Consider the following 14,727-nt stretch of genomic DNA (forward strand, 5'->3'; position numbering starts at 1 on the left):
GGCTCTGAAGCGGCCGGGTAAGGACAGAAGCTCTTCGAGCAGGCTGTCCCTCTTCCAGCGGTGGATACCTGTCCTACCTAACTATACAAAACGGACTTCTCCCCGACTGCCCTTTATCCAGGGCTGAGGAAAAGCAGCCCCGAGGAGGCAAAAATCAGGGCAGTCCTAACAGGTGGCAGACAGCTGTCACAAAGGGCGTGGGGCTTCGTCCCCGCCAGGTTCGCGTCCACGGGGGTGGGGGGAATTGAAAGAGCCGGTGCCTGCAGGGGAGCGGATTCTCGAGCACGTGAATAGGTCGCCGTCCTCATCTCCCCCGGAAAAAACGGGAATGGAGCCGCAAGTCCAGCCAGCAAATGCCCGGCCATTCAAGGGGCTCTCGGAATGTTCCAGCCGCATCCCGGGGGCCTCTCGGATCCAGTTGTTTTAGACGAGTGTAGATCCGGTGACACCTCTGCCTCCCCAGGACCACACAAGCACCACGGCGCAGGCGCAGGCGCTAGGCCGGCCCTGGCGCGGTCACAACCGGCCTTCCCCAGCCAGTTCCTCCATAGCTCTTAGAGAACACACGGAGGAAACCAGCCGAACCGCAACTTCCTGCCTGGCAACTTCCTGCCTGACACCGGAAGGAGCGCCGCATCCTGGGAAGTAGACGGCGCCAGTGCTGAGCGAAGTGTGCTGGGAGCGGCGCTGCATGCTGGGATAGGTAGTCCGCAAAGCGACCTAAACCAAAGCGTCGTTTCAGCTTCCTGTGGTCCCCTAGGCCTCGAGTTCAAGCGACAACAGCTGCGCCGTCCCGAGAACTAGGCCATACAACTTTATCTGGATGGCGCCGCCGTGGAAGACACATTGCGACGAAGTCTCGCGAGAGCACAATCTCAGAGTCCAGCCTCCTGGGCTCGGAGCTGCAGCGCGTGCGCGCTTAGGCAACTATGTCACATGACCCTAGCGAGGCGCCCGGTTGGCTGCAGCCGGGTTACCTGGACAACGGAGCATGCGGCGCCCGGCGAGTCAGCACCAGTAGGTCTCGCGGGCTAAGCTGAGCAGGTTTGCAGCGACGGTCGCGCACTCGCTCCCGGGCGGCGACCGAGACCACAGGCATCCGATGGGAGCCCAGGGCGCCGAAGATGCGGGCGGTCCGGGCCGAGACGCCGGCGCGGGAGCTCTTCCAGGACGCCGCATTCCCCGCCTCGGACTCCTCGCTCTTTTTCAACTTGTCCACGCCTCTGGCCCAGTTTCGGGAGGACATCACTTGGAGACGGCCCCAGGTGCAGCCGGGTCTCTCGCCTGGGCGGGATAAGTTTCCCATAGATGTGGGCTCTGGGGTTAGCCGAACCCGCCGCCCGCTCTGGTAGTTCCTCAAGTCCGTTCAGAAGGAGGTGCTAGCTGACCCTGAGGATTGAGGGTGAGGTAGCTCTTCCAGTTCAAAAGTCAGGTAGTAAGAGAGTTGATCTGGTAAGAAGATGAGAAGCAGTAAATCCAGGTCCCACCACCTAAGTTTGCTCAGGTGTAATTTAGCATTCTTTGACAAATCTTTCTTCTTCAATGTGCGTTTCTTTTTATTTTTTTTCTTAATGTGCATTGGTGTTTTGCCTGCAGCCATATCTGAGAGGCTGTTGGGTCCCCTGGAACTGCCACGTAGGTACTGGGAATTGAACCCGGGTCCATTAGGAAGAGCAGCCAGAGCTCTTAGCTACAGAGCCACCTCTCCAGCCCCGACAAATCTATCTTGGCTTTGCACTTTGCTTATATTTCTTTTACTAGCTCTTGGAGTTGGGGTGTGAACACAGGACAGAGGGATCATTGTGGTTAACCAATGCACAGTGGGAAAACAGGGGCTGCTTCCTGCTGTTAGCGTCTCAGGACTCCTTTAAATGGTACAGGCAGGTGGGACTATGTATTGTAAAATAGAGAGCAGAGTTCTGAGCAGTTTCTGGATGGACTGGTCAGTTTGTTACAGATGTATTCAATTGAACACTTTCAGGAGCAAATCTATTTGATCCAGAGGCTGAAGGTGGAGCTGCATAGAACCCAGTAGAACCACCTGGTCATTATAAATAAGTGGCACTTACCCACTTTCTTGCTTCTCTCCAGCCTCTGTTAGTCTTGGTCATTTGCTGATCTGCTTCTCAGAACAATGCCACCCCCGTGGCCACAGAAGGCTGTGGTAGATGATGTTTTAGACTTGGTGCAGATAAAATAGATGCCCAGGCTTAGTGCTTTTATTGGTGTTTTTAGACGTGGCTGATCTGCTGAAAGAGACTGTCCAGGGAACAGCCTGCCCCGTATGGATACAGTGCTGCTGTACCCATGACAGCTAGATGGATACCAGCCCTGTGCAGCCTGCACATTCTGGCTCAGTAGTGTTGATAAGTGTCCTGGTTTTTCTTGGGTAACACTAAGAGTTTCGGATTTTGTTTTTCTTGTTTTTTACTTTAAAAATGGGTTTTACAAAAGCCAGGCGGTGGTGGCAGACACCTTTCATCAGGTGCCGTGAGAGACCCACAAAAGTTTTTCAGTTAAGGAGTGTATTGCAATGTTTTAAGAAGCTTGCTCTTCGGTGACTAGGGCACAGGGATAATATCCTTTTGTATTTTATATTGTAGCCATGTGAGCATATTACCTATTTATAATTGTACCAACAGTAGTAAACAAGACAGAAAAAGAACAACGGGAAAGAAACTCACTCCCGGGAGGGAGATGATCATCAGGACTAGAATGCAGGCTGCCCTTTTAGTAGTGCTGGAAGTTGATCTTGATGTCCATGTTAGCCTGACAGCTGGATGGAGGTGGTTTTGCAGTAGACTGCTTTGAGAACTGAAACAGCTCAGCAGATAGTCATTCACTGCCGAGCCTAGTGACCTAAGCATATGATCCCTGAGACCCACATATGATGGAAAGAGAGAGCACACTCAATAAGTTGGCCTCTGAATGGGTGTCTTAGGCAGCATCCCATTTGCCTCCCTTGTTCTGGTGGAGCTGTCAGGTAGATGGGGGTGGAAGCTCAGGAAGAGTATGATAGATGGGACAGATGCTTTACAGTCCAGCTGGGGAGAGCCACTCAGGGCCTGGGACAGGGGTCGAGGAAGGTCTCAAGACTTAGCCTTAAGCCTTAATGTTTAAGTGTGCAATAGAGCACCCACCCTAATAAGTAGTCAGCCACAGGCGAGATGCAGCAGGCAATGAGAGAGAGTACCACAGGGCATGGGGCAGCATGGAAGCTAATGAATGGGAGCTTCCATGCGCTTGAGGGTCGGGGCAGCCAGCAGTTCCGAAAGTTACTAAACAATAAGACATGCCCCTTATATTTGACAACACAAAGGTGAAGTGAGGCAGATTGGGGGCATGATTGACTGAGGAGCAAGAGCAGACTGATGAGGGTGAAGGGCAGGGAGCGTAGGAAGAGAACTCAGTGCTGCCAGACACTAAAATGGGAGGCCTCTAGCCTGCCAGCATGCTGGTGTGGCCTGCCCTGGGAGTGGGATGCCTGACCGTGTAGAAAGGAGAGGCTGTAGCAGGACGAGTGCAGCTCCAGGGTAGCAGAAGGTAGATGCTCAGTGGCCCCTGTGGAGCAAGAGGACAGGCAAAGGGGAGTGACAAAGGGGACGGTATGAGGTTGTCTGAGGATTGGGAAATTGAACACAGGAGACTTTCCAGCAGTGCAAAAGACTGGATATTTGTCACCATGAATTTATGAAATAGAGCTGATTTCTAAACTTAGCTGTTTCAAAAAGGGTCATCCAGAATTGAGGTCTTGCCGTGAGGAAAGTGTGTAGAGATGTTCCATGGGCGAACTGTAGCCGGGTAGGTGCTGTAGGGTAGGGGTGGCAGAGGAGTAGCTTCCCCTTACATTTTGGGCCAGAAGCTTAGCTAACTTAGGAAGAAAGCAACTCTGCAGTCTGCCCTGGATTCACGTGTTTTAGCTTGCAGAGTAGCCACAGGCATGAGCTAACTCTGGATGAATTGCTTTCAGGAAATTTGTGCCACACCTCAGCTGTTTCCAGATAACCCACGGGAGGGGCAGGTGAAGCAAGGGCTGCTGGGGGATTGCTGGTTCCTGTGTGCCTGTGCTGCCCTACAGAAGAGTCAACTCCTCTTGGACCAGGTACAGGCTACCGTAGGCTCCCTCCTACTGGGTTCATTCTGCCTGCACAGTCCAGGGAGCTCTTCCAAAAGCAGGGCCTGCTCAGCAGATTTTGTGGCTGCATAGCTTGGCTGATGGGGAAGGTTGGAGCACCAAGACCGTGACCCAGATGTGTCCTGTCCACCAGACCAGAACCACCCACACGTTTGGGACACAGAAACAGGCCAAGCTGGCAGATAGAACAGGGTCAGCAGAAGCATCTTGTGTCTCTGGTTTGGAATTTGTTTTGTCTGCTGAAGTGATTTCTTTTTCCATATGTACGTGTTAAATACCAGTAGGGAAAAGGTCATTGGGACTGTCTTCTGATACAGGCAGACTCCAAAACAAAGGCCTTGTGGGTTTTCTTTCTCACAGTGCTGCCTGTTGTAAGTTGGCTCATTGCTCAAGGTTTTTGGTTAAGGCATCAACATTGAGGGATAACCTGTGTATGGCTTCACGTGTGTCCTGGGCCCTGGGCTAAGTTCATCGCTGTCGTTACCTCTCCTTACAGGCTTGTTGACATCTAACTTTTCTGTAAAAGAGGATGTTGATGCCGTTGTCACCATATTTCCTCTGTTACTGAGAGTTGGGGCCACACCACACTAAGTCTCTCCCTAGGTGCAGAGCCTGCTTTTGTCTAAGAGAAGCGAGCAGAGGACCTAGCAGGGCCACATCGGTGCACTTGGCTTTGAGAAGCAGGAAGGGCTGCTAGGCCTGTGGCTACCTGTTATAGCCAGGTCTGTGGAGAATTGGGTTACAGAAGTGGGGTGGGGTGGTGCACGCCTTTAATCTCAGCACTCAGGAGGCAGAGGCAGGTAGATCTCTTGAGTTTGAAGCCAACCTGGTATACAGAGGGAGTTCCAGGACAGCCAGGGCTACACAGAGAAACTGTCTGGAACCCTGCCCCCACCCCCACCACCCCAAATTAGGTTATTCCTGCCTGCCAAAACTTTGGATTCAGGTCAGATGCTTATTTGGGGCAGTGAATGTGGTTGGCTGTGAACTTTGGGGACATGAGTTATTTATGTGACAATCTGGATTTTGTGTTCAGTGGTTGAGTTTGTTGTGACATGACCATATAGATCTGGCATCCAACAGAGCAGAGCCCTTTGTTCTCGGCAAGTGCTCACGGAGGGCTTCTGTTGAGGACGCCCTGTTAGGACCCCGAGGAGCCCAGGTGATGGTGGTCCTCATGTGTCTGGGTACTTGTCAGGACCACACTGAGAAGCTCACTGATGCACACCTCGTGCTGTCTGTTTGGTCTCTCCTTGTACATGTTAGGTCTTCCCTCCAGGACAGCCAAGCTGGTCCGACCAGAAGTACCGAGGTTTCTTCACCTGTCGAATCTGGCAGTTTGGACACTGGGAAGAGGTGACTGTAGATGACCGTCTGCCTTGCCTTGCCGGGAGACTCTGCTTCTCCCGGTGCCAGAGAGAGGATGTGTTCTGGCTTCCCTTACTGGAAAAGGCCTATGCTAAGTACGTATGGTATAGAGGTGACTGGGCCAGCCAGGCTCGGTGGCTTTAGCAGCCAGACTGTGTCCAGAGGCCTATCCCCTCTGCCCTGGGCTGCAGAGCGCTATGTCGACCTCGCACTATGTCGACCTCGGGGCCTGGCAGCCAGTCCTGTGGGCCCTATGGACTCTGCTTTTAGGACTGTAGTTTGCCCTCCCTGCCCAGCCTTTACTGAGAGTCCCTCCTCATCCCTTAGTCCCAGCACAGACGCCCCCATGTATGTTTCTGAACATTGCAGACAAGTGGTTTGTTGCCGTTGGCAGGGGAGCGCGGAGCCTGTGTGGGGCAGCACTTGCTCATCTCAGCCCTGCCCGCACTGCAGTCGCCCTCCCGCATGCTGTCTGGCATCTTGCTGAAGGAGGCTGGCTAATGGGCAGCGGTCTGAGCACAGGGACTCAGAAGGCTAGCAGAATATCAATGCGTGGGACAGTGGGGCTTGAGCTTCCGAGATGGAGCCTTTGTGCCCCCTTGTCTTGTCCTTTGCTGCCCACACTAGAGAATGGGTCTGAACATAGCAGATTTTGCCATCTACAGATGAGGGAAGGTGTGATATGAAGCAAGGAGCAGTCCAGGTGCAGGGAAAGGGTGGCTTGGCAGGTGCTCAGGGTGGGATGGATTGTGGGAATAGGAGGGGCAAGAGGCCCCCGGTAGCAAAGCTTACGGCTCCTGTGCTTGTGGCTCCCCAGGGTCCATGGGTCCTATGAGCACCTGTGGGCAGGGCAGGTGGCAGATGCCCTGGTGGATCTCACTGGAAGCCTGGCAGAAAGGTGGACCCTGAAAGACATAGTGGAAGCCAGTGGCCAGCAGGACAGACCCGGCGGCGGCGAGCAAAGGACTTGTCGGCAGCTTCTCCATCTGAAGGATCGGTGTCTGATCAGCTGCTCTGTGCTTAGCCCCAGAGCAGGTACAGTCTGTGGCTACAATTTCCTGCACCATTCGCTTGTTAGAGAAGAAAAGGTTCTGTCCCGGCGAGGGGTGCCGTGGGTTTGTGTGGCTCTGTTATCCCTCCTCAGAGAGGGGTGCCCCTCTTTCTCCTCCACCTAGAGCAATGCAGGACCTACATTGTGTCCCCCGTTGCTCCCAGACAGCGTAGAAGCAGTAGCAGGAACAATGTCTGAGCTGACCATGCATGCCCTCATCCCTCCCAGCTGGTGACCAACCAAAGTCCAAAGCCACATTAAGCTTCATGAAGGAAAGTTTGTGTACAAAAATGAGAAGAAAGCTTACCCAAATAAAACTACTATAAGCCACTTACATATTTTTAGTGCCCTTTTTGAGTTTCCTCCTATGTATACGACCTATTTTTGTTGTATACCATTTTCTATGTTATTATGTAAACTTTGGACCATCTTCCTCCAAGAATCACCTACACCGATTTGATCCAGTAATGTTGGATGGTTCAGATCCTTTCTTGCTTTTGTTGTTGTTGCTCTTGTTTCTTTTTGGGGGTTCAGGCTTGCTTAGAACTCATGAAGTCCTGCCTCTGACTCACAAGCGTTGAGGCCACTGGCAGTATTTCATACCTGGCTAGATCTTTCTGATAATAATACTGTAGTGAACACCTTTATACTTTTCTATTCACATTTAAGAGTATTTTTTGTAATGTTTGTAATGTTTGGTTCAAAACTAGGGCCTCAGGTGCTCAGGCAGTCAGGTGCTTGCTGCACAGCCAGAGGACCTGAGTTGGATATTCAGCACCAAGGTCAAAGGCCAGGCGTGCTGATCGGTACTTATAATTCCAGCTCTGAGGAGGGGGAGACAGGAGGATGCCTGGGGCTTGCTGGCCAGCCAGCCTAGCTGAGTCAGTGAGCTCCAGGTCCCAGTGAGAGACCCTGTTTCAAAAAATAAGGTGAGTTGCCCCTGAGGAACAACACCAAGGCTGTCTTTTGACCTGTACATACATGTGTGCATGCACACACACACACACACACACACGTAAACACATGTAAAAAAAATATGACTATCAAAATAACCAAAAGTTGTTGGTAGTCACACTGCTAGTCCAGCAGCTAAGAGTTGGCGAAGCTCTGGTCTGGATCCCCTCAGGCAGATGTGGGATTAAAGGGAAGAATAGGGTTTGTTCACTGCTGTCTACGCAGGCTCTACTAAACCTCCCCCAGAGGTGGGAGCTGACCATTGACTCCCTTGGAACTGTTGCTGTTGGGTGGCCCCAGAGTGTGGGAGAGCTGGTTCTGGACCCTTCCGGTTTTGGAGAACCCCTCTCCCTGGAAAGAGTTGCTGGGGCTACTGAACCCTCAAGGGCTGGGGCTGAGAGGGACACCAAGAATGGTAGCTGCAGAGCCTTTGGGAGTGGGTCTGTGGCCACACGGCTTCCACCCTCCTTGGAGTAGCTCTGTCGTCTCTGACCAGGTAGATGCCTCTTGACCTTGAGTCCTCAACATTGACTTCTGATTCACGTGTTCCTTCTCCATCTGGCTTTTCCTGGCTTGGGGTGCGGGTGGGGAGGGGGATCTTGATAGCTATTGATGATCTTCCGGTATGTCAGTGTCAGTAATAGTGGTTCCATTCTTGATAGCTGGCCCTGCACTGGGACACATGGTGAAAACTGAGGCCCCGAGGAAGAATGCCACGTGCAGCACCAGTCTTTGGTGGCAGTGAGCCAGGGCCCAGCTGTTGGCCCTTCCTGGCACGGAATGCCAGTGAGCGTTACAAGTATCTGGCCTGTGTTTAGAAACAGAGCTCCTTAAACCCATGGGCGTTAAAGCAGGACTCTGCCCTGTCCAGTTTGGGGACATGGTGATGCTGGTCCGGCACGTGACTGAGCTGTTCCCACAGGTGCCAGGGAGCTCGGGGAGTTTCACGCCTTCATCATCTCAGATCTGCGAGAGCTAAGGAGTCGCACCGGCCAGGGTATCCTCCTGTTGAGGATTCATAACCCTTGGGGCCGACGTTGTTGGCAGGGCCTCTGGAGAGAGGGGTAAGTACCAGGAGGAGACTGCGTGTGGGAGGAAGAGTTGATACCCTGAGGACATCCATGCCACGATGCCCATCTGGCCTGTTCTATGCTCATGTCCAGCTGCCAGGACGATGTTTGCTTTTCTGCGGTAGAGCTCACCCACACCTATTTGCACACCCCCTTTGCTTTGTCTAGGTCTTAGAAGGCCTGGGATCATACGGTTATTTTTTATGGGGTTTTATTTTGGCTGCCTGACCAGGCATTTGGGTGAGTTGGGGTTTGAGGGTGGCCTGTAGCTAAAGTCCTCAGCTCAGTTTTAAGACCTAACTAAGCCAGGGTCCCCCTGACACCTGGGAGACCCAGGCCGGTCTGGTGCTGCCACTAAGCAGAGCGGCACTCAACATGACAGCTCCATCGGGGATTAGGAGGTCTGGGCGCTGGTCTAATGGCCTTAAGAAGGCAAGTTCTCAGGCATGGGGTGCCCCCGGGAAGAAGGGAGCTAGCACACAGAAAGCAACTTCTATTGCTCACTTCTTAGCAAGGGAATGTGCTTTGCAGCTGGCCATCCAGGCTCTGGCAGAAGCTTGGGGCTCTCCAGCTTCCCACTTCCCTATTGGCCTGTTGACAGCTCACCTCGAGGTTGTACTGAAATGAGATTTCCTGTAGGGGTGAAGGGTGGAACCAGGTTGATCCAGCTGAGGAGTCTGAGCTGCTGGCACAACTCCAGGAAGGAGAGTTCTGGGTGGAGGAAGACGAGTTCCTCAGGGAATTTGACGAGGTCACCATTGGCTACCCAGTCACAGAGGCTGGCCACCTGCAGAGTCTCTACACAGGTAGGACCACCCACAGGAGCGGACTGCGCTCTGTGAAGGCTCCAGTACCCTTTCTTCCTGATTGACTGAGGACCTGGAGAAAGGGAGTGGACGGGATTCTCCGAGGGGGGCTGACTGCCACTGTGTACTTGCCTTGGCCTTGTGGGTGCAGCAGAGCCAGCAAGGTCCTCTCAAAGCTGACTTGTGTACTCTCCCACTAGAGAAGGTGCTGTGCCACACTCGGGCACTGCCTGGCGCCTGGGTCATAGGGCAGTCAGCTGGAGGCTGCCGGAACAACAGTTGCTTTCCCTGCAACCCCAAGTTCTGGTTACGGCTCTTGGAACCCGGTGAGGTGTGTGTGGCTGTCCTTCAGAAACCCCGGAGGTGCTTAGTGGGCCAGACCCGGGCACTGGTGGCTGCCAGTCCTGCACCAGTGAATCTCCCAGGAAAGGACTACCAGGCTGTGGGCCTGCACATCTGGAAGGTAACTCCATCTGCCCGCCCCATGGTGGAAAGGTAGGCAGAGGTATTGGAGGCCTGGGTCCCAGGAGCACCCATCCTTGGCCATTGATTCCTTTTCCTATGTTCTCTGGCTGCAGGCACCTCTGATGTTCCAGCAGATGTAAATGATTTAAAGCCCCCTCACCTCACCCCAGAGGTAGAGGCTAGCCTGATCCCTACAATCCTCGTCTTCCGCAAAGGAAGTTTCCCATTATACAAGGCTGGTGCCTGCCTTGTGTACTCTTATCTAGCTGCTTTCCTCTGGTTATTTTATTGTCAGCGTCAGACATTTGGTCTGTTTTATAAACTAGTATTTGTTTCCTACAACAGGCCACAGAGGAGCTGCTACTTGCTTACTCAGTGGTTACATTTTAATCTTTTGCATCTTGATAGAGTATAATAACTCACACCACTGTTCATTGTCCTTTGTGGGTGTGGACTACCCATAGTCCTTTCGTCTTGTAAAAAAGTCATGGGAAAGTTTTTTCCAGCATTCCCCAGGCTACAGTGGTCATAGGCCTTTTTAAACACAACTCTAGATTTGTCTGTTATGCACCTTTGAGAAAAGCCCTGAGTTTTTGGCATCTCCAGATGCTCAAAGGATGGCTGCTATGGTCTGTGTCCCGGGAGCTTTGCCTGAGCCTTGAGGAGCGGGAGGCAGAGGCCCAGTGTATTGGTGTGACTCCTGCCTCCATCCGTGCAGGTAGAGAAGCGGAAGGTCAGCCTGCCCAGAGTCCTGTCTGCGCCCCCCGTGGCTGGCACTGTGTGCCATGCTTATGACCGTGAGGTCCACTTACGCTGTGAGCTCTCCCCGGGCTACTACCTGGTCGTCCCCAGCACCTTCTTGAAGGATATGCCAGGGCAATTCCTGCTCCGAGTCTTTTCCACTGGGAAAATCTCCCTCAGGTGAGGAGCCAGTACTGGCTGGGTTTCCTTCAACTGGGCTGAGGCCTGGGGAGGAGCAGGGGTGTGCTCTGCGTGAGGGTAGGCCTTGGGCAGGTTCCTTTGGACAAGTCTGCCATTGCCTTCTGTGCTTGTCCCCCTGACAGTGCAGTCAGGCCGGCCACCAAGGGCGCATCACCTGGAACAGCCCTGCCTGCAGGCGAATGGGAGACCGTGCAGCTTCGTGGCTGCTGGAGAGCGGGCCAGACAGCGGGGGGCAGCAGGAACTTTGCCTCTTACCCCTGCAATCCCTGCCTTCCCTTCTCCGTTCCTGAGGGTGCTGGTCCCCGCTACATCCGTATCACCCTGCACCAACACTGCCGACTCAGTGACAGCCAGCTCCACCCAATTGGTTTCCATATCTTTCAGGTGAGCTAGGTTCAAGGAGAGGCCAGCTGCTGTGACACTGAGACTCGATTCTGTCATTTGCATCTGTTGGCCCAGCTGGCTGTCCTCAAGAAAGATTACTTGCAGGTTTCACAAAGTCTGTCTCCACTGGGTTTACCTGGAGCAGCTTACCTGACTCCCAACATGTCTGAGGTCATCCCATCCCACCCACTGCGTCCCATCCAGGCAGCCTCCTATCTCTGATCCTGGGCTCTGGAGCTGCGTTAGGAGTTCTGAGGCAGAGCCCAGCCTTATCTGGAGGTGGATATATATGGTTCCAGGCGGTTACTGTAGAGATGCCTCACTCACACCACAGGCAGTGGTCACACACCCATGGGCAGTACCAGGCCCTACAGCCTTTCCTTTCCCATGTCATTCTGTGGTGATATATTGTTTATGATTTATTAAAGCCACTGGAGATCAAAATACTACTTAGCCATAGAAGTCAGGCAGTGGTAGCACACACCTTTAACCCCGAATCCCCATACCAGTCTGTTGGGTTTTATTTTTCGTGCTACATCACTCATTGTTCCAAGTGGGACAGGCAAGAGCTGCTTTGTAACAGGGTCAGGTAGAGCAGGACAGGAGTCTGGACTTCTGTAGGGAAGGCTCACACAGGGAAGGCTCACACAGTCCAGAAGAACAGCAAGGGAGAGAGACTCGGCCACTGCCTGTAGCAGGACAGCCGGTGGTTAGGTGTTACAGCCACAGCAAGCCCAGAGGATTCCAGATAGGTGCCAGCACGGTTGAGGAAAAGCTCTAGTGAGCCTGGCTCAGGACTTCTGGACACATGCTCCCGGAACTCTGCCTTGAGGTAGTCAGCCCAGGGTAGCCATGGGTAATGGCGGAGAGACCACACCAAAGGGCCTCCACATGGGGACTCTGTGACGGCCCAGGAGCCAGTGTGTCTGCCAGGCTGCTCAGGCTGGGGAAGGCTCAGCGAGTCTCGAACCTCCCCAGGATGCTTCTTTATCCTCTGTTCTAACTCTTAGCCAACAGGCCAGGGAACATGCTGAGCAAAGTTTTAGTTGGAGAAATGGGAGAAGAAAGAATTACTATGCTAGAAATCAAGGGTCTCAGGCTACAGATTCCATGATGACAATAATGAGGCTTCCCAGCCCCTGAGGCTTTGTTCCTTTTGGGGGCCTCGCTTCACGGTGAACATTGGCGGAGTGTGTGTTGGGCTGCATCAGGATTCATCGTGGTGGGTGGAAGCCTGTATACCTGGAATGCAGAATGGGAACTCTTCAAGAAGGTCCCGTTGAGGGGTTCCAAGGGCTAGACTCTTGGAATCTCGAGTCAGTCACCTGGAGCTCTGACAGTGCCTCTGGCAAGAGTGGCCTGGCTCCATGGCTTTGTCCTTGGCAAGGGGGTTTGATAGCTCAAGGACAGATTCTGGTACCCAGCCGGCCCTGGGCGCTATGCCCTCAGCTGGTGCTGCTCAGAGGGAGAGCAAGCCATGCCATCCTGTTTAGGCCTCCCATGCTGATTCCACTGTTGCCCCAGGTCCCAGCGGATGGTGAGGACCAGAATGCATGCTCCCTGCTGCTCCAGGAGCCCCTGCTAAGCTGTGTACCACATCGCTATGCTCAGGAAGTGAGCCGCCTCTGCCTCCTGTCAGTGGGGACCTACAGGGTTGTGCCCTCCACCTACCTGCCAGATACAGAGGGTACCTTCACAGTGACCATAGCAACCAGAATAGACAGGTAGGGCTCCAGCAGGGGGCAGGGCTCTCAGCACTGTAGCACTTTCTTCCGTAGGAGTCCCCTGCTTGGCCCACAGGCCCAAGCTCCTGCCTCTCTGGCAGAGCCGAGAGGTGGGCCTGTGGGCTTTGGGACTCCTTGCTGGTAGGGCCTGGGTCTGGTGGGAAGGTGTACGAGGCAGGTTTAGGGGATGACCTGGCCTTTTCTCCACAGGCAGTCCATTCACAGCCAAGAGATGCTGGGCCAGCTGCTCCAGGAGGTTTGTATGTGGCGCCCTTGCCTAGCTTGGCTCACCTCCCTGCATCTCCTTGGTGGTCTGGGGTCTTAATTCCTTCACCCTCCTCCCAGCAGCTTTGCTGCAAGTGTCCTCTGCCTGAGATATGAGGTGCTGTGACCCCTTCATAAAGAGTCAGGTATTTAGAACAGTGGGGAGCAGAGCAGGGCCCAGCTTCGCCTCTCCCTGCAGGTCTCCTTCATGGCAGTGATGAAAGCCTGACCCTGAGTACCTGTGTGCTTGCCGTGACCCAGAGCAGCTGCCACTTCCTGCATCTCAGCATCCAGGCACATCTGCAGCCAGTTGTGAGCCTAGGCTTCTCATCAGCTCTGAGGACTGCTATGGATCCTGAAGTAAAAATAGGGTGCTTTGTCTGGGATAGAAGAGGTCCTGGAGTCCAGTGGGTGCTGCAGGGTGGGGCTAGGACTCCCAAGTGACATCTTCATTCCTCAGTGAAGACCGGGAGATTCCTGGGGCCCAGACCTGCCGTGCAAGTCTCTGAAGAATCCCCATACCCTTCTTGACTTCAGAAGCCTTACACCAGGCAGGCAGACTGTGACAAATGTTGAAAACTATTTATTACTTGAAATATTTTTAGGATGTGACTTTATAAATAAACATGAGTAATTTATGAATTGGTCTTGTTCCACAAAGCCCAAGGCCAAACTGACATCCCAGTGGTCACTTGTACAACCGGGAGGGTGCTGAAGTGGGTGAGGCCAGCATGGGCTCTGGAGGAGGTAGGGAACGGAAAGCAAACAGTTTTGGCGTCCTGCTTTTGGCCTTCCTGAGCTGTGAAATCTGCCTGAATTATGACATTCCATCCCAGTGATGTGCTACGGGTATTCATCATTTCCATAAGTCAGTCCCAGTTAGGTGCTTAGAGTTGGGGAATGGCTGCAATGAGTATGCATCCTGGACTTGCACAAGCTGGTCTTTGCTGGACTGTTAACAAACTGCTACTCTTTTGTGTCCTACTGTGATGGGCTTTGTCAACATAGGCCGGAGCCATAGGCCTGTCAGATGCCTGAACAGCTCCCCTCCCCAATATACAGCTGTGGAGGACAGGTCCAGAATTTCTGTTGGTTGGAAGACTTCTGATCATGTTGATGTGGACAGCAAAATGTTCTTTTGTGGGCCAGGTCTCTGAACTGTATTGAAGTGTACCTTCTCATTGGCTTGGTCAAATGTCTGCCTGGTGGCCCTCTACGTCACCCCTGTTGATAAACCATAACTTATTGGGTGGCTATTTTTGGTGCCACTCATTGACAAGGGTGGTCTCCTGACTTGCCTTCCTTGGAATTGGATCACACTACCCTTGGTATTTACCAAGCCCTGTATTGGCAGTTTGCACTGTCACCTGGCCTGCAGGACTAACTTAACTAGGGTGGGATAGCCCTGAGGGCTTGGTAGGATGTATTTCCTTTGACAGTAACTCTTCAGGTCTTCTGTAAAGCTGGACAGCCGCCACCTGCCTGTCTACAGCTGCTCCCAAGGCAGCTGTCTATCGTCCCAGGACCCCTCTTTAGTCTGCACCTAGACAATGTGCTGAGTCTA

The 14,727-nt window shown here is 53.2% G+C and overlaps 1 protein-coding gene across 1 annotated transcript; it reads left to right on the top strand.

Annotated features, from left to right (window-relative positions):
• The first annotated feature begins 928 nt into the window (after nt 1-928).
• Capn10 (calpain 10) lies at nt 929-13,805 on the top strand. The gene is made up of 12 exons (XM_051190808.1): nt 929-1,265; nt 3,971-4,102; nt 5,402-5,598; nt 6,321-6,538; nt 8,431-8,572; nt 9,218-9,384; nt 9,585-9,847; nt 10,568-10,770; nt 10,914-11,175; nt 12,700-12,899; nt 13,110-13,155; nt 13,363-13,805. The coding sequence occupies exons 1-12, from the start codon at nt 1,125-1,127 to the stop codon at nt 13,390-13,392; spliced, it is 2,001 nt and encodes a 666-aa protein (XP_051046765.1). The 5' UTR covers nt 929-1,124; the 3' UTR covers nt 13,393-13,805.
• The last annotated feature ends 922 nt before the right edge of the window (nt 13,806-14,727 follow it).

This window comes from Phodopus roborovskii, unplaced genomic scaffold, assembly GCF_943737965.1.
Source record: "Phodopus roborovskii unplaced genomic scaffold, PHOROB, whole genome shotgun sequence".
Classification (NCBI taxonomy): domain Eukaryota; kingdom Metazoa; phylum Chordata; class Mammalia; order Rodentia; family Cricetidae; genus Phodopus; species Phodopus roborovskii.